General features: G+C 41.5%; 1 protein-coding gene and 1 long non-coding RNA gene across 8 annotated transcripts; one reads left to right on the top strand and one right to left on the bottom strand.

Annotated features, from left to right (window-relative positions):
* Nucleotides 1–274: 274 nt before the first annotated feature.
* Nucleotides 275–27,426, top strand: STON1 (stonin 1). Of its 7 annotated transcripts, none has more exons than XM_064647975.1 (4): nt 277–383; nt 11,815–13,793; nt 22,660–22,862; nt 23,238–27,426. In XM_064647975.1, the coding sequence occupies exons 2-4, from the start codon at nt 11,864–11,866 to the stop codon at nt 23,310–23,312; spliced, it is 2,208 nt and encodes a 735-aa protein (XP_064504045.1). In that variant the 5' UTR covers nt 277–383; nt 11,815–11,863; the 3' UTR covers nt 23,313–27,426. The 7 variants fall into 7 exon arrangements, 6 of the variants coding, with proteins under 6 accessions (XP_064504044.1, XP_064504045.1, XP_064504042.1 ...); XR_010428946.1 differs by lacking the exons at nt 22,660–22,862; nt 23,238–27,426 and adding exons at nt 17,957–18,401; nt 18,564–19,694 and having other exon boundaries at nt 317–394; XM_064647972.1 differs by having other exon boundaries at nt 317–394.
* On the bottom strand, nt 1,643–6,069 carry LOC135410958 (uncharacterized). The gene is made up of 4 exons (XR_010428947.1): nt 5,899–6,069; nt 5,470–5,603; nt 2,446–2,529; nt 1,643–1,711 (listed from the first exon to the last, which is right to left on the bottom strand). It is a non-coding gene; the product is annotated as an uncharacterized LOC135410958 (long non-coding RNA).

The raw sequence follows: 27,426 nt of genomic DNA, 5'->3' as shown, positions 1-27,426 counted from the left end.
AACTCTCTCTGCATGGTACCTTGTCGCCTCTGGGAGGTGCACTCTAGAGATGCACAGGGCACCGTATAAAAAGGACTTTCTGTTACTCAAGATAATACGACTATATTATCCTGTTGATTATAAAGACATTTTCCAAGCCTTGTATGTCTCCGGAGGAACTCCTGTTCCCAGGGGAACTTTGACGGTGCTGGTCCACCTCGGAGTCTCCCGTCTTTCAGCAGCTCCTGCCCCTTTCTGGGGGATGCTCCCCCGGGATGTGGCCGGGCGGGGCTTGTCCTGTCACCTCCCCCCGCCCGGTGCCGCTGCTGCCTCTGCCGGCGGCGGGCGGGTCGTGCCGGCGCCGGGACCGCGACCGGGACGGGCAGGGAGAGAGTAAGGAGCGGGTAAGGAACTGGTAAGGAGCGGGTACAGAACGGGCCAGGGCGGCTCTGCCTCGGGGGCAGCCGCTCCCGGGGACCGGGGCGGGGGAGCGGGGCCCGTGGGGGCTCCGTCCGAGGTGGAATTTTCCCGGTAGTTGCGGCGCAGCCCCGAAGTTCTTCTGGCTTGAAACGGGCCGGTGGATGGAGCTGCTTTGTTTTAGTTAAAGAACATGATACATATAACAAAAATATTTGGTTCCTTTTTCTTTTTTTTTTTTTTTTTTTTAATTTCCTTTTTCTTTTCTTTTCTTTTCTTTTCTTTTCTTTTCTTTTCTTTTCTTTTCTTTTCTTTTCTTTTCTTTTCTTTTCTTTTCTTTTCTCTTTTCTTTTTCCCGTTTTCTTTTCCCCTTTCCTTTTCCCCTTTTCCTTCTCCCTTTTCCCCTTTTCTTTCTCCCTTTTTTCCTTTCCCCTTTCTCGTTTTCTCTCTCCCTTTTCCCCTTTCCTTTTCCCCTCCTCCCCTTTTCCTTTTCTTTTTAAAGTAGAAGTGGTGAAAGGGGGATGGCTTTGCCCGGAGCTTTGAACTGCAGCGGAAATCGGTAGCGTTTGGGTGCCGGGCATCCTGCTGGATCACATTCCCATGACTTTTGCCTTGTTAGGGAGGAGTCTGGGGCAGCTGAGGAGTGTTTTTTATTTAATACTCGAAGTTAAGTGAATTCCTGGAGCCTTTCTCATATTTCCTAGTGGTTCAGCTGATGATGTTAAACTATGCACGTAGGCTCATGGTGTTTGAAATCATTGCTGCAGAAATCTCTCCCGTAAATCCAGCCGGGGCTTTGGGAAAACAACCGGAGCGGATGCAGAATGATGTGCTACATGGGGTTGAAATGATTAGACTGCACTTACCATATATACCCCTAGTGCAAATCCCGGAGGTGGTGTTTCAAACGTACCGTAGATGGGAAAAAATACAGAAAGTGTTCGTTTTCTGGCTTTAGGTAAGTACTCACTGAAGGGAGACTGTGCAGTGAGGTTTTTTTTAAAGATGTAGATGTCCTGACATTTGTTGTAAATAAGTGTGCTGAGAAAACTGCTGACTAAGGTATTTTAGGGAGCCAAGCGAAAGTTAAATTGCACAGTTCTGTGCTTCCCCAGTGTTTTTTCTGTGAGGTGGAGTGGAATAGAAACCCCGACAGATTTCTCTGCAAACAGGACTTAGTTTTTTTTGGGAGAGTGGTAATGACGGTCTGGGGAGGAGGGGACAGAAGTTTTGGAGCCTGAGGCTCTTAAATATGAACTGTTTATTTTGCTGTTAACTCACTTTTGCCTGTCTGGGGACTGAGATACTTCTCTATCTGTAAAAGAAGAAAAAGCAGTAGCTGAAGGCAACACTTGTTGCCTGGTTTCAGGCACTGGAAGCATCTGCAGGGAGAAAATGCTGTGAGGAAAGATTAACTGCTTTCTTGACTACATGTTTGAGTCGAGGAAAACTTAGCATTGCACTCTGTAACTAGTTTTGGTCAAGCATAGAAGTAGTTTGTACAACAGGAAGTGTGGCTGGAGATTATACTTAACTGATGTTGGAGTTGTAAATCACACCTGTGGGAAAACATGCCCGAAGGCAGGTACGAGGTACTTGGCTCATGCTCAGTGTGATTGTTTTCCTTCTTCCTAATGAGTATATAATAAATGTTCTTTTCTATCACTTTAAAAATTATTGGGATTTATGAGCTTAATGGCCCAGCTTGTTGATCTCTGAATAGCAAATTGATGTAAGCTTTTAAATTAGTCTGTGTGTGAATATTAACTCCAGCATGGAATGCACACAACTACACAAATAGAGATGCACTCTTATGGACAGTGTTTTACTTTGTGTTTTGGTAAACAAGGTCCCTCTAGTCCACCACTCCTTTTTTTATGTTTTTGATCATTATAAATATAAGTTGATGTCTTTTGCTTCAGGAAACCAGGCTACCCACGTCTGTCTTAAAAGGTTTTTGGAGAGGAACCCAAAAGAGGCTTTTTTAGGTGTCTGCGTTATGAATTATACTTTCTGACATGACTGTCATCAGTTGCTATTAAAAAATACCTCTATCCAAATAAACAAGGATTCAGCTGGGACGCTCCTTCTTGTTAGTGTTAGTATTTCTAAGGCAGGAAGAAGGGGAGTATCCTGCAATGGAGGAGAGAATTGATCTGTCAGAAAATGTTACTAATAGCTGTCTGGCAGTACTTTTCATGTTTAGAGACCTCTGCAAAGCTTAGGTCATCTCCAGGAGGGTATTAGCACTTGTGTGTTGGGCACTAAAGCATGAGGTAATTTTAAATGCAGATATAAAAACTGACTCTGAATCAAAAATAAATTTTTAAAAAAGGAGAATATTATATTGTTCAGTGAATATGCTAAATATAGTATTTCTGTTAACTTCCTTACCTTTTAATATTCACTCTGAGATTAGTGGCAAAGATTTTGAAGTGTGCTTCTATGTCACGTTTCTTTGTGGCATTTCATCCATCCCTTTCCTTGGACACTGCAAACACTAGTAGAGGACCAGATTTAAATTTGTTTCTAACTACAGACAGCTTAGTATTTTGATGTGTGATCTGTGTGCCAAAGCACTCCAGATTTTTTTTTTTTTTAATCCAGAGGACTGCTTAATCCTAAAAAAAAAAAAAAAAAAAGGCTTTTGATATTACAGAAGTGGGACAGCCACCCATAACTGCATTTCTGATGTTTGGTAGCCTATTATAAATCTCTGATTCTGCTCGTGGGGGGAAAGGAGAGGGGGAGGTTTGGGATGTTAAACTACTCTGCAGAGCTGCCGTGACCAGAGCTCTTTTGTGGGATGTGCGTGCGTCCCTAATAATAACATGTTTCCTAAACACAGCTAAAAATTGCTTCAGTAACAATCCATTAACTTAGTGACCCGCAGAAGTGCTGTAAATAAAAATAGTCTGATTTTCCTGTCTCTTCCAGGCCAGAGCACTGTGTTGAAGGTTGGTTGGCTTTTTTTTTTTTTTAATTACAGTAACCCAACAAACCTTCCCTACAGTAAAATGTCAGCTAATGTCAATAAACAGTTTACATGAGACTCTACTGCAATTGTCCCTTGGCTCTCTGAAATCTGCCTACGGAGTGTAAGTTATGCAGTCACTATGGTGATGCTGAAGAGGAGTGCGATTCAGAGAGGATAAAGCAGGACTGGGCCAGGAAACTGAATGGGAGTGGGAACAGAAGCACCTTTCAGGAGTGAGCCCACACTGCTCCCCACAGCTTGACCAGCAACCTCTGCCTTCTCCCCATCCCTCTTCTAACAGGGGGTTTTACTTGCAGAAAGAAGAAAGGCCCCATGGAGGGGTGTGTTGTATAAATGAGAGAAACACATACATGCAGTGAAGAGAATTTTTTAAATATCTTGTCTAACTTGATAATAGGAAGAAATTAAGTGCAGCAGCACGGAGTAGTCAGTCAAAAGCCAGTTTCCAGCTAAAAACCATTTAAGGATCGCAGTCTTGCAATGGCACTTTATAACACAAAAAAAAAAAAGAAGAAAGTTTTACCAATACACGGTTGTGTGTAACTATTTTGTTTTCAGGAGATGCAATTGCATCTTGTGTAACAACTTACAATTGCATCTTCACACAAATAATGTGTCTTAGATATCCAGATAGGAAGAGATTAACAACACTGAGTAGTCAATATTGATTTGATTAGCCTTTTTGTTATTTCTTCTAGGAAAAGTGAGTTTTCCTCTGTTAAAGGTGTTCAGTAAAACATAGAGAACTCTTTTTTGGTTTTTAGGATTTAGTCATGTTCTCATTCAAGCTAGTAAAAATGTTCCCACTGTCTTTGATAGCAGACTGTGTCCTCTTGAGGGTTTTCGTGACCGTCCTGTTTGCCAGCAAATGGGGCACAAACATGGGTACACCCTGTCTTGCCTTCTCCATTACCAGCCTGGAGTCCAAAGATGCACAGAACCATGTGCTACCAGACATGTGTTACTTGGAACTGGAACAGTCTGTCACCTTCTGAGATAGGAAATCCGCCCTGTAAACAGGAAAATGCAGGACATCCGAGATGGAACTCTTGAGTGTCATCTGGAAGAAATGACTGAGAAATTAGAACTGAGGTACCCAACAGAGATGCTTAGACTTGTGTCGAGTAATGGTGTTTGCTATTTTTGCAGTAAGACATAATGATATGGCAGAGATGTGTGGGGTTTGTCACTTTGATTGCATGGAAAAAAAACCCGAAACAGGTTATAAGTGTACCTGTATCCGGCTGTTTCTTATGTGCCAGAATTATCTAGAGTTGGTGCTGTGATGTAAGATGTGGTTGCATCTTCCTGAAACAAAATAGTTACATGCAGCTGTGGATCGGGAAAACTTTTTTTCTTTTATGTTAGAAAGTGCTCGTTGCAAGCCTGGGATCTTTGAATGTTTTGTAGTTGGAGATTGGCTTTTAATTGACTTCTCCACACTGTCACATTCACTGACTCATGTTTTGTAATGTGTTTGCATATGGGCTAAGTCACAGCAAGTAGTGTAGGAACTTCTGCAAATAACCTTATAGTTCCCCTCAGGAGGGAGAGGTGACCTGAAGGGTAAGAGGACTGCTATTGTTTTTTTGCAGCTCAATGCTTGGCTGTGTGTGCTGATGGAGAAGTTCTTGAGTGACTTCCAAGAGTGGCTTTAGGTCTCCATTCTGGGATCTCTCCCAATGACAAATAAATTAGATTTCTATTTTAGTTTATTTCATTTATGGTATCTTAAATTTATTTTTAGTTTATTCTATTTAGTTTACCTTATTCCATTCTGAAAGTTATGTTCCTGATAGCAAGCTCTGCAAAACTCTTGAGAGGAATGGCAGTGCAGATCCCAGGTGACTGTGTTGCCATGATTTTTAAAAATTTCTCAGCTCCTATAGAAAATACCTTTGGCTTGTCTCCATAAAATCATATGAAAACTTTCAGTAAAATGTTGTCTCTATGCTTTGCTGCCTTAATTGTTATTCCTTACTAAGAAAACACTGAAGGACAAAGTTGATCTGACTCACCCGTGGTGGTGTGGCTGCTGGAGTGGGGTGAGGGAGGGTGTGGGAATTGGAGCTTACTCTGAATGGGAAGATTGGTTGAAGCCGATGGTGTTACACACAAGACCAGTCATGCATGATGTTTTGTTGTCTTTTTGAGGCAGCTTTGGAATGACTTCACATCTGAGTGTTAGGGAAGGTCTCCTAGAATGGATCTGGACATGAAAAGGAGTTTACTTACAGTGCATAGCAGCTGAGGTTTGGGTGATTATTCATGGCAAAGATGAGAACTGTTCTGAATAGCTATGCTAAATTTTCATATAAACTGGAAGGTCCTCACCATCTAACCTCCTCCTGCTGGGAGCAAGAAGAGCTACTTCTTTGGGGAAGACCCACTTCAGCCCCAGCTGAGCAGGCTTGGATAGTTAGCAGGGATGTGAATCTGCTGCTTTTTTTCATTTTTCATTTGAGAGCTTCCCGTAGGTTTTCCCTCCCATGCGACTCTCATACCTGCTTACAGCCTTTAAAGCATGAGACGTGACTGAGGCAGAGGAGTCGGCAATTCTTCAGGCCTCCCTTGTCCAGTTCCTGTGTGTAGCATCCCTCCCGAGCTGGATGCTGGATGCTTTCCCGGCGTGCAGAGACTGTCAGTGCTGTAGCTGTCAGTACTTGTCCTCGTGGTGGGGCGTCCCCCACATCCCAAACTGTGACATCATCCTCACTAGGGACTGTTTCAGTCTCTGCCATACCCTTTTCCTATCAAGGGAAGTTGTCTCCACTTGTGAACATACTGTGGTGTTTGTGTTGATGCCCTTAAAAATGTCAGTTTTCTCAAGCCTGCGTGTGCATCTACCAACCACCTTGTTTGTAACCTCCCCTTTGACTCGGGGCAGAAACAAGTAATGGCGAGAGGTGTTTGCAAGAGCTGCGCCTGCCTTTGCTCTGGGGACGTGCTCACTGTCAAAAGCTGAAAGCTTTAATTCCTCCAGCTCTCAGGGCCAAGAGTAAGGAATTCCAAATTAAACAGATTAGCTGTGAGCTCCAAAATTCTCCCAGCTGTGCCTATGCCCCAGAGAGCAGGCAATGTAAATATAAGGTCACGCTGCACTCTGAAGTTGTATATTTTTGACTATTACACCAATTCCTTTTTCTAAAATGAGTAATGCAGTGGGAGGCTTAATCCATGTATATATCCCAAATACCAGTGAGAGCCAAGAAATTCCTGTTTCCCGTCAGTTGTGCCTTTTGCTTATGTTTATTTCAGAGTTATATGTTGGAGAAGTTTTTTTGGGTGTGTCTAGGAGAAGCAGAGCAGAGTTAAATAAAAGTGCAGCCATATGTAGTATCAAAATAAAATTTGAGGCAAATCATCATAAATCAAGCAGTATTTTATGTAGAAGGTGTGCTTCAAGTTTTTTTCCAGAGTTAAGTAATAACTGAAACAGTGATACAAAGAATATGGCTGTAAAATACAGAGATAAATCTGCCATATTATACTTGGATATCACAAGGGCTTAGAAATGTTTAGGGTATTTTATATACCATATGTTCTTTATTGCTTAATCCGCAGAGAATTTGTACTTCCCTGCAAGACTACTACACTTTATGGCAAAATGCACGAAGAATTGTCTACGTATGTGTTCAAGAAGCAGTAACAACTCGTATGGTATCGTTATGGGACAGCTTCACCATAGCCTGCACAGTATGCAGAGTTTTGCATTAAATTTCTATATAGCCTGTATGCAACAGATGACCTTGTTCCTGGAAATATAATTGGCACGTAGTAGTGTATGGAGTCCATAGTTTTTCTGGAAGAGTGGAAATAAAATGTCCAGGCATTGTCCACAGAGTAGCTCATGAGAAGAGCTCAGTTTGTTTTGAAGGATTTATTTAACTGTTTTGTCACACTGAGTGTATATAAATCTGGGGGGTTTTTTTGAGCTTGAAACAATTAGGCTGATATTTGCCCAATAAAAATCCACTGTGCAAGTGGCTCTCATAAGATATGTGCTCAGGTGTTAAAAAGACAATTTGTTTAGAGGATGTATGGCTTAACAGTTTTGAAGCTGCGATGGCCTCTGGAGCTAGAGAGGCAAGAAGGAATGTATTCATAAAATTATGCTTTCCTCTGTGTTTGGGAATGTGAGTACTGTCTATTAAACTTTGTGTTTACTTGCTTTATGCTTTGCAGAAGGGAAGTGTTTCCCCATCATTCCCCATTCGTTGACCCCATGCTCCTTCAATATTTTTAAAGAGGACCTTTGTGTTTAAGTCAGAAGGGACATGCTTGAGGGTTTTAACTGGTGCCAAATTTTAGGGAAGACCCTGGGAGTGAGATGCACAGAGGGTTCAATCATACAGTATGCTGGTTCAGATTCTGCTCCTTCCCTGTTGTGAAGGAGGTGGTACAAGGCTGCACTCTCAGGGTGGTGGGGATATTGCTCATGACAACTGAGCATCCTCAGCTTGCTGAGGACTGAGGTGTTAAAAGGATTAAAAGTAGCAGAGTCAATACCTTGAATTGCACTGTGGAGTGAGTAGGAAGTTATTATTAGTGTTCAGTGTAGGAAGAGTTTACAGTATTCCCTAGTAAGGCACAAAAGTTGAGTATTTTTGCTGTAGATTTGATCTGGGATTTCTGAAGCAACAAAGGACCCAGTAATAGTTACAGCCTATGAAATCTTTCAATAATAGGGTAGAATTTCTTTTCCTTCCTTCCTTGAGGTATTAAAATGAAGAAATTAAGCTGCAACTACTGTTCATTAAATGCTGAGGGACTGTGTTAATCTGATAAATGGGAAGATCATTTTCAGCAGAAGAGGATGAACTGAGATGAGTCATAACTTTTGGGTTCACTGGCATTAATGCATTTAGGAGCAACTCTTTATTTCAGCCAGCTTTTTTTTATTGGCAGTTTCAATATTATAAAAATGGTATTTCCTGTCACATATCTGAAGGAGATACCACACGTGCTTGTAATTTAAATGTTATGGGCCACATAACTTATATGGTAATGGAGATCAATGGCATCTTGTATCATTTTCCTCTTAGCCAAAGCATTTGGGTTACATTTATGGGGATCCCATGGGGGCCCTTTGCTATTTGGAGGCAAAACACATCCATCCTGAAGCCCAGATTTACTGCAATTTCAAGGAAGAACATCCCAATTCATAAGGAGGAATCTGGAGAACCGTTTAGGACAAAATAGAACTTGAAAGCATTCCTTTATTGTGTTGTGCAGATGTAAAAGCATCAGAGAACAAGTGATGTAGCATAAGACTTATTTTATATTTTTTTAAGTACTAGATGAAGGGTTTATTTCCTTTTATTACCATGACATTATACAAACAGCTTGTAGAAATCCATTTGGACTTTTTTCCTCCATTCCTAGTAGTCAGTTTTGGGGATCAGTAGAGCAACAATAGGGGAACTGCTATCAATTGCAACACTTCTTGCCTGTGTGTTTTTGCTATCATCAGTACCTTTTTCCTTTAAAAAAACCTCACATGTATCTGGAACAGTAACAAAAGGTCAAAGCTTCAGCTTCAGACAGGTACAATTGAGGGTATTGTGACTGCAGAGGAGAACTCCATCTGGGAAAGTGGTTTTCTTCATTGACACTTATTGACTGAAATTAAATATTTGGCAGGTGGATTTCAAACATCTTTCTGTTTTGTAATAGGAAAAAGTCTGCCAAATAATCTGTAACATCACATTTTAAAAAGTGAATTGTAACATTGTGAAAAAAACCCCCCAAACATCTCGAAATAATAAAAGACAATGAAAAGCTTCACTTCTAACAAGAAAGGGAAACAGGCTGCAAAATTTGTTCTTTATTGTAAGCCACATTTCTATTTACTTACATTCCCATTTTATGATTTCTCTTTTACTGGTGCATCTCAGTGTTGTGTGATTTGCTCCCTGAGTGTGGCTGTGGTCACACCAAAGGTCTGTGCCTTGTCAGGCTGCCGAGCTCACCGTCAGTTCCACTGAGCTTCACCCAGTACTCCGGGATCATCCCTGGAGCCCCTCTGGAGAGAAAGGCTCCCTCTCCTATCCACAGTGTGTTTTTTTTCTCTCACTGGCAGATGCTTATCTCTTGTAAATTCCAGAGGAGTTTTTAGTGGCAGCCTTTGAGGCTGTTTCCTTATGCTCTTTGTCTACCAGGCTGCCCCACGGTCCTGGCTGTTACAAAAAAATCCACTACCCGAGACAGCATCACGTAAACTGCTGTTAACAAATGACACTTGTTAAAGATGAAACAAGGGTTGAAAACTTTGAAATTTCCCGATCTAGAAATAATCAATATATACTGCTGAAGGAGGCATAGTGGCAACCAGAGGGAGAGGAGGAGAAGGGTGTGGAACGGGAGACAAAAATGATGACCAAGTCCAAGAACAAATAGCTGTGATTTTTCTTTCCATTGTTGCACTTTATTTTGATGATGTGATTGTGTGGGTGAATGATACACTGGTACTTGTGTGTGTCTGAGCTATGATAGTAATTTGTAACTTGTTTGTTCCTTTTCTCTCTCTCTTTCTGTAAGTGGAGAGGAGAGTGCTTATAAAATAACTAGCATAGTGCAAATATTTTTCTGAACAAAAAGGTCGAGAGTTCAAAAACTAATGAAGGACCAGAGTCCTCCTCCACTGCAAGCCCTCAGTTGCTCAGCTGCAGAGAGAGTGGGCTGTGCCATGGTTTATGGTACTTTCTTAACGACCATAAACCGGCCAAGAAATAATGGAGAAATGGTAAAAATAATGACTCGTAGCGTAAGATTTCACTTGGCTGAACTGTGGCATGTCTAGAAATTAACTGTTCTCTAAATGTTACAGATAAAGAATGGCTTTTATGGTTACGTGATTGTGTGCTGTAGCGCTGTGCAATTAATAAATGGCCTAACTGTGGCTGTCTGTGCATGAAGGGGAATAGCTTTAAGTCATCGTTAGCTGACCTTAATTAACGGAGTAATGTATGTGCAGGTGGTTTTTGTCTATATGAACTTTGCCTTCTTTGTGCTTTCAGGCAAATGTGAATGTGTTCTGACACAAGAATAACTTTTTATCAAATGAGCGATGTTCATATGTGCCCCGTGGTGCTTCATTGTACTCGATTCCTCCTCAGGCATTAGCAATTTATTGCTCACTCCCTCATCAGTCAGGAGCAGTGGGGAGGAAAAACTTTGGGGACAGCATACTCTGCATAAGGATGCAGTGAACACATTTAAAGTTCAGTGCCATGATTTAAAACCACGAAGGCAAGATTAATTATTTACTGGTTATAGTCCTGCTCTGAGGACATCCAGCTGAGCCCTTTACCAAAGACACTTTGTTTGATGGAGTGTAGTTTATTAATTGGTTTAAAGACCTGTCCTTTTTCCAGGCCACCAGCCAATTCAGTGCTTAGCAGATATGTTGTTACTTGGCTTTGACTTCTGTTTCACCAGTGTTTTATCTCCAGTGGATGCTCATAGTCTACCCTTTAACGGGAACGTATCGCTCATTCTTAGGGCTAATTTCTTGTTTATAAGTTTATGCCTTTCCACCCTTCTTTCTAACACGTCCAGTCCTTGAGAGCATAAGTCTGGGTTGAAGGAACTGATGTAAAGAGATTCCTGTCCAGGTCTGGAAGGCATCTGGGGCCAGTCTACCCATGCTGTTCCTGACAGGAGGCACCTCAGATGTCAGCATGGAGTGGGTGATGAGTCCCAGGTCTGTTCTGGTGGCCACAACATGCTCCTGCTGCCTCTCACCTGTGGATACTCATGGAACTGCTCTGTTTGCTCATGTCCATCGCAGAAGGAGAACGCCTGCCTTGATTGCTCAGTGTGTGTGTTATCTTGGTGGGCTGGTTGCCCTTGATAGCAGTAGTATGTGTACCTTTGCCATCAGCACCTAGTTGCTACAGCTTTTCATGAAAAAAATAATCCCCTCTCACCTTCCTGATTTTCTTTTTGGAAACAGTTGCACCATTCTTAGTAAAGTGCTGTTTTGTTTCATGAGGGGAAGGAGGGGAAGCCTCACCTGGAGCAGATCCCTAGTATGGAAAATCTCTGTCCATACTGCAAAATACACGTAAGCTGTATAGTATTATGCTGTATAGTATTAAGCTGAAAGTATTATGCAAGCAGTCCTACACCACTCTGGGGCTTTCTGCTCTCTGACTGAGAGAGCATCTGCGTTCATCAGATGCTCTGAGCAGCTCACAGAGCTTAGAACTCCCAACATGAGAGAGCAGTGAGGATTCCTGGGCAGCTTGTCTGTTTCGACACAGCTGTGCCAGATTATACATGTAAAACACAAAGTACACTGGATTTGTGAACTGCTTGCAAATTTGAGCTTTGTGTGATTTGAATCTTATAAGGGCTAGGTTTGTTTTGTCTTTCAAGAGAATTTATTTCTGCTCGTGTTTGTTGTTTCTTCATAGATGGTGTGCGGGTGATGTGTGTGCAAGTGCCTCAAGCTTCTCCTGCAAGATGTGTTCCACAAATCCAGCAAATTGGGTCACCTTTGATGATGAGCCGCTCTTCCAGTCACCTCAGAAATCAGTTGAAACTCAGAGTAGCTGTAAAGCAAATGGCCTTAAACTCAATCTGTCTAGTCTGCATGAGTCTTCAAGTAGGTCATCTTCTACAGGCAGCACTCCACTCTCATCTCCTGTAGTTGATTTCTACCTAAGTCCTGGACCTCCCAGCAACTCTCCACTTACTACGCCTACCAGAGAGTACCCAGGAAACCCGTGTATCCCAAAGTCTGGGATTCACATGCTTTATCCCATCCCTGAATGGCCTTCAAACGTTAACCTTCTTCCATCACCCGGGATTTGCTCATCCCTAGCCTCACAGAAACCGAGTAGCCTTCCTTTGAACACCTCACCTAATGACCATCCAGTTAAGACTTCAGTCTCCAAATCAGCAGACAAAGGAAGCCCTAACTCACCAGGAAGCTGTGAGGAGTTAGCTCCAGGGCGCTTCCCATACATCCAGAGCGACTGTGCTTTTTCCAGTCCTTTTTGGAAGGAAGGGTGCTCGCTCAGCATGTCACCAGCTAATGTTAGCATGCACAAGAAGGACAGAGTACTCGACAGGAGCATCTATCATCCTAAAGACAAAGAAACTTGTCATGATCAGAAAAGCCTTAACCAGGGCTCCTTCAGTTACATCTGTGAGAGGCTGGAACACCTGCAGGTTGATAGCTGTGACACCGTGGAAAACCCACCCGTCTCGAGCACTCACGCATGGCACAAGCTCTCCCCCACTATCCCACACAGCCTCTTCAGGAGCCGGAAAGCAGATGGGTGGCCATTCATGCTGAGGATTCCTGAAAAGAAGAACATGATGTCGTCTCGGCAGTGGGGCCCTATTTACCTGAGCGTCCTACCCGGAGGTGTGTTGCAGATGTATTATGAAAAAGGCCTGGAGAAACCTTTCAAGGAATTCCAGCTGCAGCCACAATGTAAGCTATCCGAACCCAAATTAGAGAGCTACAATGTCTCGGGAAAAATCCATACCGTGAAGATTGAGTGTGTGTCATACACAGAGAAAAGGAGGTATCATCCCAAAGTAGAAGTGATCCATGAGCCAGAGGCTGAGCAGATGTTAAAACTGGGCACCACAGATTATAATGACTTCACTGATTTCCTCGTAACGGTTGAGGAAGAGCTTATGAAACTTCCTACTCTTTCTAGACAAAAGAGGAATTATGAAGAGCAAGAAATGACTCTGGAAATAGTGGATAACTTCTGGGGGAAAGTCACTAAGGCAGAAGGAAAACTCGTAGAAAGTGCTGTCATCACACACATTTACTGCCTCTGTTTTGTGAACGGAGGTGCTGACTGTTTTCTAACCCTGAATGACCTGGAGCTCCAGAAGAGGGACGAGCGTTACTTCGACAAGGAGGAGGAGAAGAAGTGGATCGATATTCTCGATTGCCATTTCCATAACTGTGTCAAAGCGCAGGAATTCGAGCAGTCACGGATTATTAAGTTTACACCTCCGGATGCCTGTAGGCTGGAACTGATGCGTTTCAGGACACGGTATAATGGGCAAGACCTTCCCTTTTCCGTGAAGGCTGCAGTAGTGGTTCAGGGGGCGTACATTGAACTTCAGGCTTTTATAAATATGTCTTCAACTGCTCCGATCCCAACGTGTTTACCCTCTGTGAAATACTGTGAAAACGTTATGATACGCTTTCCTGTTCCCACACAGTGGATCAAAGCACTTTGGACCATGAACCTCCAAAGGCAGAAGTCCCTAAAAGCAAAAATGAATAGGAGAGCATGCCTTGGCGCTTTGCACGAGGTTGAATCCGATCCTGTAATACAAGTCTCAGTTGGAACAGCAAAATACGAGAGTGCCTACAGGGCTGTGGTGTGGAAGATTGACAGGCTTCCAGATAAAAATTCAAGTAAATAATTTGCACTATAAAGTTATGGGATTGGGTGTGTGTCTTCAGTGTTTTTGTGCTTGTGTACCTCCATTATCTGCCTGTTTTGGGTTTTTATCTGTGTGCTGCTATTGGTAGAAGCTGGAGTAATCTTTTAGGAAAAAGAGAATATAGCCTTATTTTTTTTAAAGGATATTTTCCTAATTTATTTGATGGAGACAGATGTATTATTGTCAATCATTTTAAGTGAGCAGCATCATGGAAGTGGATCTCATCATTCTGAGTAAACATCAAGTCTGCAGTAAGACAGAGGAAAGGGTTTGTTCTTTCTGTATATCAGCTGGGCAATGGGTGGGATGGGAAGAAAAAGTCTTTTGGTAAAATGATTCGTCCAGCTGATATCACACAGTTAATAGGAAAGGTGGTATTGTCACTGTTGGGTGTGGCTTTCCAGCATTGTTTAAGAAATGGTAAGTATGATACATAATTAGAAAATTCTGTGGTCAAATTTCCCATAGGAAGGTGACTGTGCTTTTGCAAAGGTTGATATCTAGTACCTCTTTCATTAGTTTGTGCATTGAGACTGTACATTCTTAGCAATAACTGCACTGATGAAAAATGCCTCCCACTTTATTCTCATTTCTTTCTGGTGGTGGTACCTCACTGAAAACTTGCAGCAATAAAACCAGCTGTGTTTATAGTTGCATACATGGAAGTAGTTAATTTACCAGAAAAAATATGACTTTTCGGAGAAGAAAAATATAAATAATTGGTTTTAAAATTCCAATTTTCAATCATGTTACCAGTACTTTTTTAAAGGCATAAGACTTTTCTAAAGGCATAAAAATTCTTGAGGAATACAATATCCTGCTTTAAGTTCTGTAGAGTGAAGGCATTTGATCCTTTGCTTGAATATGCATTATACGTACTTTGGGCTTTGGGAATTTGTGTAAGACAAGGGCACCTGTTAAAGCATTTTGCCTAAAATATCTGTATAATCTGTACTTTAAAAAAAGGAGGTGAGTGTGTGTTACTAACAAATGGATTGTCCTAGTCTTGTATTATCCTAACTGACTCTTTAAAAAGTCCAGAAAAGATTTCATCTTCTTAAGTCCTGTTTTCAGGTATGTTAGTAATAGGCTCCCAGGTTCTGACAGCTAAATGCATGTGCAGGTGAGAGTTAACATTCAAAAGTATTAAAAAAAAAAAGAAGGGTAAAGGCAAAAAAATTCCCAAGGATTTTTTTCCCCCCCTCATTTTAAACTAATTTTAAGTTATAATCTGACCTGTTGTTTAGGTACTTATGACTTTATTTTATTATTTTACAATTTGATATTTGAGTTAAGATTGATATTTCAGTGACAAAAGTAACAGATTGACTGAGGCAGGAGCAAATGAAAAGAGAATATTATCCTGAGCCTATGTGTGAACTAAATTGCCTGTGGATTAGAACAGCATTTGTAATCATCCTGCATCAAGAGATGAGAGGTGGTATGTTTACTAACAATGCTGCATGGAAATGCTTGTCCCCTTTGCATGTCTACTGGGACTTGCTCAGGTGCTGAGGTCTCTCAAGGCTTGAGTGATTGTGCCTTTCACTTCCCCATGATACACTCGGTGGGAGGAACAGCACAAACCCCGCTGCGGTCACAATCAGAAATTATGTTGTGTTAATGCCACCTCTGTTTTTCCCTTTCTTTTGCTTTGGAGGAAGCTGTGGTTGGCTTGGACCTGTGGCTAATGCCATATATAGTTCCCCCTGAACTGGCTGAGCCCTCCCTTTTACATGCTGGGTTTCTGCTGCTCTGCTCTGAGAGGATGCGGGTGGCTGCCAAGGCAGTGGGAGAGAGGAGGAGGTGCAGCATCAGCAGACGTGCCAACACAAGGCAGGGAGCCAAGCCAGAACTAATGGTGGGGGGAGAGAAATGACAGAGAGAAGGAAGATAAGGGGAGGCAGTAAAGGAGGGATTGAGGAGACCAGAAAATGGACAGGGAGGGCAGAGGATTTGATGAAGAGGTGTTGGAGAATTAGTAGGCAGAAAAAGATTCTTCAGGTCTTCCAGATCTGTAGATATGGGTGTCCTGTGCTCCAGGTTTCAAGGGTTTGTACCTTGAAATGCTGCTATGACCCATGTATTTTTTCAAGGCTCACTGGACTAACTGGGAAGCTTTTAGTATTCTTTGCTATTTAATGTAGGTTTGGTTCTGCAAAACCAAGTCAACAATTTAGGAAATTTTAAAGATTTTAAGTCTTCCAAAGTTTTTAATTCCCTACAGTTCTTTCACCTTAAGATTTGGTGTGCACAATTAACTTTAAATTTATGTTATTTGAAAGTAAAAACTGGTTTTTTTGTGGCATTCTACAGCTTTACGTTATTTTCTACCAGTAGCTTAAACTTTTGACATTTGAATAATTCCTCTGGCTGAGACCTGCAAAATCATTTGTATCCTTGAAATGTTCATGTGTTTGAAAAAACATTTTAGTAGTAATGCTGCCTGGTCAAATTTTAAACCTCTTTATCAAGTGCTCCGTACACAGTTAAGAGTTTAAAAATAGAGTTGTCCCAGGCCGTGCCAAAAATCTGGAAACAGTCAGACTAATAGAAATATGTAAACTTTCATAATATGTTTATTGCAGTGGGAAAAATATGCTGAGGCTTTTGCTGTCAAAAAGCCTTTGCCCAAGGCTTCTTAAAAAAAAAAAAAAGAAGAAAAGGGAAGGTTGCCTGTAGTTATATTGTGGCTTCGATAATAGACATTGAAATATGTTATTATCCACTGGATTCTACTAAAGCACTTCCTTGGAAAAGTGGTCAAGTGAAGTTGATATGAGCTGTGAGATATTCCAGATTTTTAAAAGTTGCCTATGCTTATTCAGATATACATAGGTAGAGTTTGTAGAGCTTGGAGTCAGAATGTTAGCATTATTTAAAAAAAAAGTAAAAAAAAAAAGTAAAAAAGCCACAGACTTTGAAGGGCTGATCCAATGAAATTTCTGCAAATTGATTCTATATTTCTGAAGTCAGGGCACTTGTAAGGAAATGCAAAACATATTACGATTTTAGCACAGTGCTGGGGCCAGTCTTTGCAGTGGAGAAATTGTGTGCACCTGTCTCGCCCAGGGACTGGGGAGAGACTTTGAAATGCTCTGTTTTAATTGCTTGCTGTGTAAATTTGAGTCCCGTGGTGTTTCCTGCTAGGACACCTCCTTCCTTGGGCCACTGTGTAAAGCAACAGCTCTTCAGCTGATTATTTCTTCTTTTATTCTGCATCCTGGAGCCACACTGAGGAAGCAGTGATTAAACAACACAGCAAATTAGAGCCAGGGGAGCTTGTGACTGCTGGCAGCCCTTTACTGCCTTTAGCATCTGAGCATGGACTCTGGAGTGTGGGAGGTGATGCGGTTCTCAGCAACTGCTGCTGCTTTTCTTATTTTATAAATTGCCTAGGTGGAAACTCCAAGCCATGACTTTGTCAGGTGGGCTCCATCCCTGCCCAGCCACCTCCTTCTGGCACTGGCACCATTGCAAGCTGCTCCTTGGTGGTGGTACCATTCCCACTCCCCTACTTCCTGCGGATTTCTCCCAGCAGGTTGGGTAAATGCAGCCATTTAGACATAGCTGCAGGAGTTATTAACTTCTAGCAATCCTATTATAAATCTCTGTCTTAGTAATTGTTGGTGTTTTCGTGTTCAAAATAAGACTTTTATAATTGGACCAATTTTGGCAAAAATAGAATTACAACTTAACTGAAATAACCAGTACATTTTTTTGGCTTAAATTGCCTGGCTTCAGGAACCTTTCTCAGATCAAGGTTGCTTGAATGTTACTTATAGAGATGAATAAGGTCTAAACACTGTGAATAGATGCAAAGTTAGATTATTAATTGCTTCTGAAATGCCATATGAGTGTTAAATGATATTTTGAATCTCGTTTCATAGTTTTACTGATCTTTTGTTTGTTTGTTTTGGCTTTCTTGTTGGTATTCTTCAGAGAAAGAGAGCAAGAATTTGGAATGTTTTTTAGGATACAAGAGCCAGACTTGAAGAATCAAGACAGACTAAAGTCTCTCAATTCACAGAAGTCTTAACAAGTTGCACAGGCACCTAAACTGTAGGATTTCTGTCTCCTAAATCAGCTAGTGAAAGCTCAATTATCTCCCCAAATTATCTGGTTGCCTTTCAGGAGTGATTCAGTTTCATCGTGCCAGGTGCTCGTTTCTCCAGGATGCCTGTTGGGCCACATTTTGGATAGCTGGGCTTGCATCTGGATATGTTGTCTCATGGAATGCAGATTACACTGTGCCTACTCCAACCCACTTGTCTTTCCACAGAACTACCTTCTCTCTCCTTCTGGCCATTAGAGCATTGCAGTTTGTTTTGCAAAAGGATCCTGTACATGCAGCCTCTCTTTGTTATTCTAACGCCAGTGTAATACAAGGCCTGGGAAGCAGTAGTTTCATGAAGGAGAAATGATAAGGACTGGCCAATTTTAGGTGGAAACTAAGGCAATGTTTGGTCAACCAATGTTGGTCACTTTGTCATCTGACAGCTTATGGGAAGAAGTTGCTCTACGCTCCTAGCACAGTTCAGCATTGCTAGGAGTTCAGGACTTCTCCACAAGTGAAGTGGTGAGTACCTCCTTCTGACATTGACAATGGTACAAGGGATAGATGGGCTGGGAGGAACCCTGTATTTTAGGAGCATGCAAAAATGTCCAATGGAGGCTGCTCCTGAGGACCCAAGGCAGTAGCCTTACCGAGATCCCAAAACTATTGTCTCTACCTTTGCAGGTTACCACCTAAGGAAAAGGAAGCATCCCAGAACTCACTGCATCCCAACATCAAGACCACCTCATGGGTGTGGGTCAGCTGGAATATAAACCCAGAGATTTCTTTAAGGGCTGTATGATACTGAATCACAACATCAGCAGACCAAGAGGAATGGTCTAGGCTGTGGACTGTGGACCATTTATGCCTGGACTCAAGTGGACACCTATCGTCCAACATTTGCCATCAGCTCTGCCTAGGAAAATTCCAAGCAGTGATTATTTCTGGATTCCATTTCTGGGAAGACAAAATACTTATCCAGACAACTCCCACTGCTGTTTGTTTCTTCAAAGACCTCTCCCCCCTCCAGCTGGAAGATGCTGAATTTGATCTCCAAAAGCCCTTAGATCTGTGCTGGTTTCCTTCTACCACAAATGGACTCCAAACAACAGATCCTTGATTAACCATAGACCCAGAGGCAGAGAGTGCTGCTTCCCTAGCCAAGACATGACATGCCATCTTGGTGCTGCAACCCCTGCTATCTTCCTCAGGATGCTTCAGTTGTGTCTGACGTGCAGTCTGTGCAGCAAACAGCACAAAGACCAGGACAACAAAGTGTGTTGCCAAACTGCATCTTGGCACCACTACAGGAGAATGGACCAGGCCCAGGGAGCCAAAAGGAGTACAGCTCAGGTGGGTTGTGGTGCTGTGACACCACACGTGGGATGACATCTCGTGGTTTGGCTCTGAAACTGGGGTGCTCCTATGGCCTCCTTCACTGCTGATGCTGCTGTCACCACAGCTGTTGCTGGGATGATGGAGGATTCAAGGATGGAGAGGCACACCTCGACAGGGGCTCATTCCACCACATCCAGGATGTCTAGAAGAGGGACTGTGGACCAAGAGAGTGTTAGTGCAGGAGAAATGGGCTTGGACACAGCAAGAGATGAACAGCAGCAGATCACGGACAAGGCTCACATCACAGATACAGAGATCTGCCCATCCCCGGGTACATGAGTGATGAAACGCCACCTCCTCACACTTGTTCAGTGCTGCAGCTTCATTCTGAAGGGGTTGGCGGGTGTTTCTAACCCTTATTTCTGACTTTGTTCCCTCATCTATTTCTGAAATAAAATCCCTAATGTTATAGTTTTACTGGTCTCTGTGTTTTGTGTTGTTGTCCTGAGACTTCAGCCACATGCTGCATGCCCCTGGCATGGCACTCTTTGCTTTAGTGCTCTGAAGGACCCTGTCCTGTGGTGTGCTGAGAAGTGTCAGCAATGTCTCACGAATGCTGAGAGCCCCAATTTAGCTCAAATTGCAGTCAGTCCCTCTTACTCCACCCCCACACCAGCCTTGCTGTATAGTTGTGTGTGACTGAGCCCAGTTCAGGCACAAGTGCACTAAACAGCAGGCTCTTTTATGAAAGGGAAGTGATAGTGCTGCTCCTTTTGGTCATGGGCCATGGTTTGGGTGATGGTTGTCATTTTTTAAGTGCAGGTGGGTTGTAAAGCATTGTGCCTTGACTGATGAGGTGGGTGGGTTGCAAGGTCTGCAATGAGGGGTGAAGTTCTTCCATCTGATCTCTCCAGCCTGTCCTGCTTGCTTTGGTTTCCCTCCCTCTATGCTGGCATTGGCCATTGCTGGGTGCCTACTCGCTCACCTTAAAGGTGCTATTATATTGGACATATTTAGGGGAGCTTTGTTCCCAAAACTTGGGACCTACACATTTTTTGTTGCAGTGATCCCTACCAGTCCCTTTTATGGATCTGCCCTTGCATTTATGTGTGAGTTGCATGACATCTTCCCCCGATTTCTGTCACCATTTCCTTATGAGCATGTAATAGATCTGTGCTTTGATAGAAAGAAGCATCTGCTCCCACGTGGGGAGTGGTTGCTGGCTCTCCATTGTGATACATGTTTCTTCAGAGGCGCCTGGGAGACTTCATGGCCAGAGTTTGATACTCTTCCATGGTGCAGGATTGTATCTGGTGTGCATATAGCACTATTTTCTGAAATCCATGTAAAGAATCAGCATTTGGGATAAGGATGGAATGCGATGTACTGCCGGGAGCAAGTCTGCAGGGGATGCTTGTAAATCAGCCACATATGGAGTCCAGCTGGTGAAGGACTGCACTTGTCCAGTGCCAAGTCTCTTCTCTGAAGTGGTGGCTGTAAATGCTGCTGTGTTCCTATGTGTGTGTGTCTTTGGGGCATTGAACTCTTGCAGTCAGCAAACAGCTTTGTAAGCTACTGTTTATTTTTGCTGTTATTAAACATGTTAAAAAGAAGAGTGGAGAAAAAGAGTAAAGAGTCATAGGCCTCCCCCTCTGAAATTTAGGGGCTGATAATCCAAAGGACACTGCCTATTTCTTCCTCCCTTTCCCTCACCTTTTATTTCAGGCAGTCAAGTTTCAATTGTGCTGTTGAGTGTAACAGCAAAGAAGAGGGAGGGGAATTATTAATTATGCTAATTAGGTAATTAGTAAAAAAATGTGAATTGTTTTAGTATGATTAAGAATAAAGAGCATGAATTTCATGCTCTTCAAGCTGTGATTTTTGGGGGCCTTTTGATTTATGCCAGACTTGAAATGAAATGTGGAGGATGGTTTATTGAATTAGACTTTGCTCCAGTGCAGTCAGAGATATGTGTGACAGAACTCTGCCCATCAAACTGCTCAAATGAAAATTATTTCCTAAACTCTTGGGCAGGCTGTGAGGCAGATTCCAGGAAAACTTGCAGCACAGAGCAGAGGATGATCCAAGACTCCTAGGAGCAATGGAGATGTAGCTTTTTTATTTATTTTTGCCTTACAAAATGCCTGTGAGCCTGTGGATGTGGAATATTACCATGACTTTTCCCATGGGATGGATAAAGCTCAGTGTGTTAACTCCATCTTCAGTATTTCCTTCATTCTGATATGAAATTGATTCCTGTCACCAGAGGAAGCCAGTACATAAAGAATGGAACGTTTTTGCCTGAACTTTGAGATGCCATTCATTGTAATGGATGAAAACCAAATATGCACTGCCAGGCTTGCCTTTGACAAAATACAGCCAATCCTTTCTCTGCTTTTTTTTTCTGCCTGCAGCCAAAGCATAGTTAGTTGTCTGTGCTGATGATTAAAATCCTGGAGAGAAGGAGAAACACAGAATTACAACATTTTGCCCTAAAGAATTTGGAGAGGATTCTTTTTGTTATGTTATATTGTACTGCTTTCATGCACACAGTGAGCCTACTGACTTCAGTTGCTTTGGAAAGCAGGCTTTCACCTTGGTGTTCCTCTGTGCCAAAAGTGCTTTCCCATATCACTGCCACATGTAAGAAATGCTAAAGCAACTGATCCCTAGGATCTAAGCTTGGATTACACTGCTCCAGAATATCCTGCACATGGCCCTCATGACTGTGCTTTATAACATGGCAGTTATTTTAGTAATACTTTTTTTTTCTGAAGACATGGGGTTATGTTCTTTTCCTGTACCAAACCAAGCTAGAAAGGGAGTCCAGGTAGCCCTTAGCCTGGCAGCTGGGATATATCTTGTTTGAGCAGCACTCTGAGCTGTGCCTTTATCTTTCTTCTGTAGACATACTGTAATAAATGATGTTACACAAGATAGCTGTAGTACTTGAAATAAACACTCCAGTAAAATTCCTACAGCGGAGATCTCTGGAAAGGGGGCTTGTTGCACACAGGGCAGCATCTCTGCCTTAGCTACACTGGTTCCTTTCAGTTTTTATTTTTCTATATGCATAAGAAGTGCATTTTTAAGAGAAAACTTAGATTCTTCCAAACAGTATGAATATAGCAATGAAGCCCTAAGTTTGTAACATTCTTCTCTCAATTAGAAGCTGGAAGGATTTGATAAATCTTGTGTAAATTAATTTGTAAAACTGCAATGATTGTGAAAAGTGTGTTGAAGCAGAAAAAAAAAATGAGTAAAGGGGCACCTTATGTCCAAGTAGCAAAATGTTATAGATAGAATAATCTTGTATCATAACAACTGCTCTGTATTTATAAAAAAATAGAGCTGTGCTCTCTTGCTAGGAGATGAACCTTATATTGTAAACAAAGAAAAGATAATTCACTGATGATGTGGTGGTTTTCTTTCTGTTTTCAAGATTCAGATCATCCACACAGCCTGTCTTATAAGTTGGAACTTGGATCAGACCAGGAAATACCATCTGACTGGTATCCATTTGCTACTGTCCAGTTTGTTGTTCATGATACCTGTGCCTCAGGAACAGAAGTCAAGTCCTTGGGCATAGAGAGTGATCTGCAGCCCCAGAAACACGTGGTTCAGAAAGCTTTTTACAATTGCCAGGTACTTTAAGGGCTATGCTTTCCGTGTTTTCCCCCTCTTCTTCTTCCCTACTCCCCCATACAGTGTTTGAAAAGCAAATGTACTGTGTATTCTAAACATATCTTGCATGTACTTTTGATAATGATTTTGAGCAAAAGAATCATTAAATAATAATTCCTTGTCTGATCAAAGATGGTGCTGAAAAACAGAACTGTGAATGCAGCCTTGTTTTTCCTCAGCTGAGCTATTTTTGGGAGTAGTGGTTTTGAAATCTGTTGGGTCTGGAAATGTTTTGGTTCTTGTCAAAGCTTTTTTTCATGTCATTGCTGCAGTTCACATTTTCGGTGTCCAATTATTTGATAATTCTACCTGGTTCTTTTTGTTTTCCAACTACAGGTTGAAATTGAAAAGAAGTGGATTAGGCTTGATGGAGAAGACCCAGATAAGGCTGGCAACTGCCTAATGCAGTGAAAGAGAAGAGGCATCATCATAGGATATTAGTAGGAATCAATTTACATAGGAAATTCTATTGTTAGAAGAAGCGCAGTGACCTAGTTTAGGATGAACATGGTCATTGAGTTTTTTTTTAATGCTTATGGGTTTGATTCTGCAAATCAGTACTCATTTGACTGGCCTGCATTCAAGTAAGCTTCCTGTCTTGGGAATACCGGTATGAGTAAGCTCTCCTTATAAAGAGCTGCAAGATGTGAGCACTTAATTGACTGATTGTAATATATTCTTTTCCTGTTGTGTATCTATGACTTGGGAATGATCTCATACTCCATATTGAAACCTAATGGCACTACTTAAAGAATTCATGTCACTTGGACATGTAATATTTGGTAATAAAAACTTCCAGACTGCTTATATGCAGACCAGCATCTGTGTAAGGTCCAATAGGACCAATTATATTTCTTAGTGCTGTTTGAAAACTCAAGTCCCTCATGTTTCTGCTCCCCTTGATGTATGTGAACAGAAGAAGTCAAAACACTATTCTTGACAAGAGCCTTAATTAATGAGTTGGAAACTGGGTGATTTCATTGGTAAAAAGGGGAAAAGTTCCTCTGCAATAATACTCTTCATTTTTCTGTGGCTGTGACTGTCTCCTCCCCAGCACTTTATAGGTTCACTCAAAGTAATCTCGAGGGGAAAAAAAACATATGGCACACGTGATTGTAATTTCTGTGCCAGCATTAGACAATTCTTTTTCACTACTGTAGCAAGTGAGGTAAGGGGTGGATCCTCAGCAAGTGTAAATCAGTCCAGGCCCATTTCATTTGATGAAGCTTTGAGAATATACACCAGAGGAGATTTTTCCCCACAAGCTGAGGAAAAGGCTGATAGCTGCTGTTTGCTCTGGGTCTCCTTTAGGATGCAAATTCCAGATGTTGGTTTGGAAATTGCAGAAGTTGTGGCTTTGAGTAACTTTTAAGACAGTCTTTTCATACGTGGGAATGGAGATGTTTTCATGCTACTGGCTTTAAAGGCATTTTCCATGGGGAAATAGTGCAGAAATGGACTGTCACAAGAGACATGAAGCTGTGATGCTTCATCAGGAGCCTGAGCTACTAATCACATCAGTGTGTTAAATATGTTTTCAACAAACAATTGTCTTTTAGGGAAAGGCTCTAATACTTCCCCTCAGCCATTTTCCCCTTGATCATTTTCTGCAGGCTGTAATTCCAGGTCTGAAAAAAATCTTATAAATTGAAAAAATGCTCCTGATACTTTTTTTTGGCTGCAGTTTTCCTAAAATTGTCCTTACTTCAAACTGAAATTAGTGGAGAACAAAAATATAGTAATGCACTGCCTCGCTTTATATTTTGTACAGCTTGTAACTGTTTATATGAACACTGTGTGAAAATACAGATAAATGTTATTCCCCAAAAGTAGAAATATGTGGGATATGCACTGAGAAAATTACCAGTCTGAGGAAACAGAAGGCCATAATATGAACCTAGTTCATCACAATAAACTTTTCCCCCCATTTGGAAGCTGAGAATGAAATGGGTAATAGATTCTACAGTAAGTCCTGAGGGCAGGTTTTTTATGGGTATTGCATTGCCAAAGCTCCAAATAGACTATTATGGTATTTGGGCTTCTCTATATATCCCTTTTTATTAGCAGATTATATTGTTATAAATCTAAGCAAGCATTGGAGTATAGTAGTGATCCAAATGTGTCTCAGCTCTTCCATCCTCCATCCGTGTTTTGAATTGAGAAACCATTAGCACCTTCAAATCATGTTTGTTGTGTTTTATTAATATTTAATTTTGGTTTATATACTGCTCGGCTGAACTAAGGGGCAAAGTGTTTGTACTTGGCACCATGACAAGTTCTGCAGTTTGCTGAAGTCCATGGTTGTACTAGAGCTACAATATCTATTAACCTCTTTGCTCCATGAGGTAGAGGAAGCAAAATACGTGTTCCAAATACCTGCACAAACCCTTGTCTGAGGCTGATTTGTTTTGACTTGCATTAATACATCTAATTTAGTAAACCTATTAACAGTGGTTACTCTCCAAAGCCTGTCTTGCACACCTGGCCCCTATTTTTCTGTTTCTTAAGAAGGAGGAACTCTTTCACCTTAGTGCCTCCATTCACAGCACTCATCTCCTGGGCATTTAGTACCCGGTGGTGTTACAGAAGCAGTGGCTGCTTTTCTTCTCTTAGGTGTCTGCTTTGTTTCAGGATGTGTTTAAGAAGGTTGTCTAGTGTTGACCCTTCAAGATATGAGCTACTGTTTCGAGTGAGTGGCCTAAATGATGAACAACCACCTTACAAGTCATCATTCCTCCTAGTGAATCTGTATTGTATCTGGTATGGTGCAAATGGTCATTCAGACTTACTGAACTCATTAACATAAAAAGGTCAAGCTACAGCTTTGTATATGTTGCAAAATCTTGGATTTCCATCTGAGGTTTGCAAGTCTTGCTATTAACTTTAATAGGAATTGGATCAGGATCACGGGGAATTAATTCCATAGAAATATTGCCACACTGAAAGTAAGTTACTCTGTTTAATACATGACTTTCTGTTTAAAGCTGACAATTAGTGCAGCCTAAGGTTGAATAATTGCCCTGTTCAGTCTCAAACTGATGTTTATATGCCTTGGTGTCAGAATATTTAAAAATAGGCTGCAGTTTAATGAAGGAAAGTTTGGGTTGTCTGACTTTTTTTTCCCCCTCAAATTCTAACTTCCTATTCTATTGCAACATGCCTAAGCAGAAACACCCTGGCTTCCCCTTTTTTCTGCACTGTCTGGTGACCTTGAGTATAACCTACTGAGCAAATATTCTCAATGTTTACGACTCATTTGCTAACATTTTCCATGAACACGACAGCAGCCGATAGTGAGTAAACATACCAGCTTTGATTCTTTAAAAATCTGGGCTGTAAGTAGTCTAATTGTAATTTTTTTTTTTTGGGGGGGGGAGGGGGAATGGAGAGGAAGAACAGTTGCAATAAGCTGTTGTGATGCTCAGTGTCCAGCTAGCAGAAGGATTGGATCTTTAAATAACCCATGAGGTACACTGGCATCATGTGAGGAACCAGTTTTCACACGTATCTGATCTGTGCTTCCCGCAGTGAGTGCCTGCAGTCACTGCAATGCTTCCAACTGTTTGGGTCACTTAAGATGCTGACATTTTGCTAACGTTTACTACAAGGCAGTGTATAGATGCTATCTGTGTTTCCTTCAGAGAGGACCAGCAGGGTTTGGGATATTTTGTATTTAAAACATAAATCAATGAGAACAGCTATTTTTATAGTGTGTTTGCCTTACTTACAAAGCGCCGTATTAGCTGAAACCGACAGACCTTATCTTCGCGTTCATCTTTCTCAAACTAATTGTATTACTGTAGGTAAATGGTACTTGATGTAATTTTGGATTCAAACACCCATTGAAGTCAATGGAAGTCTTTTAACCGACAAAATGGGATCTGCATCAAAATCTCTAAGGGGAGGAAAAAAGAAATCGTGGTAATGGCCTGTAGAAGATTTTTGATGTTAGTAAGCAACCTGCAGTGTGTGCTTATTCCAACCAGAAAAGAGCACAAAAGATAGGAAAAGAGGTGTTACTGGGTGTCAAAGCTGAAGCTTTACAGTGATTGGAAACAATGGTCCAGTTGGCCCTGTGTAGCAGCTCCTGAGAAATGAGGATGATGATGCATTCCATTGAACTTGGTGCCAAGCCACTGTCATCCTTATGCTCCTTGTATTTTTTTTCCCAGATTCTGTATTAATTGTCCAAAAGTACTTTACATCTGAAAACATATTTTCACATATTACTTTTGGTTGTGTTTATTTTACTTGACAGGCTTCTTAGCTGCAGTATTGGTGTCCATACTTCTATTTTGCATTTATTTGTCTTTTTGTTAACTAAACACACTAATTGCTGCAGTTAGTAGTTCTTAGCAATAATTCTGATAACTCTGAAGCAGTGTTGTTACTGTTAATGGAAACTATAATTTTATTTGGGTCTCTTTCTCAGTATAAGTACAAACAGATCATGCTGATAATCTTGTAATAACATTTTGTAGATTGCGTATTGATTAAAAAAATAAAATTGTATTTCAAACTAGCA

This window comes from Pseudopipra pipra, chromosome 3 (genome assembly GCF_036250125.1).
Source record: "Pseudopipra pipra isolate bDixPip1 chromosome 3, bDixPip1.hap1, whole genome shotgun sequence".
NCBI classification, from domain to species: Eukaryota; Metazoa; Chordata; class Aves; order Passeriformes; family Pipridae; genus Pseudopipra; species Pseudopipra pipra.
Note: the sequence above shows the minus strand (reverse complement) of the source record. Positions and strands in the feature narration are given on the sequence as shown.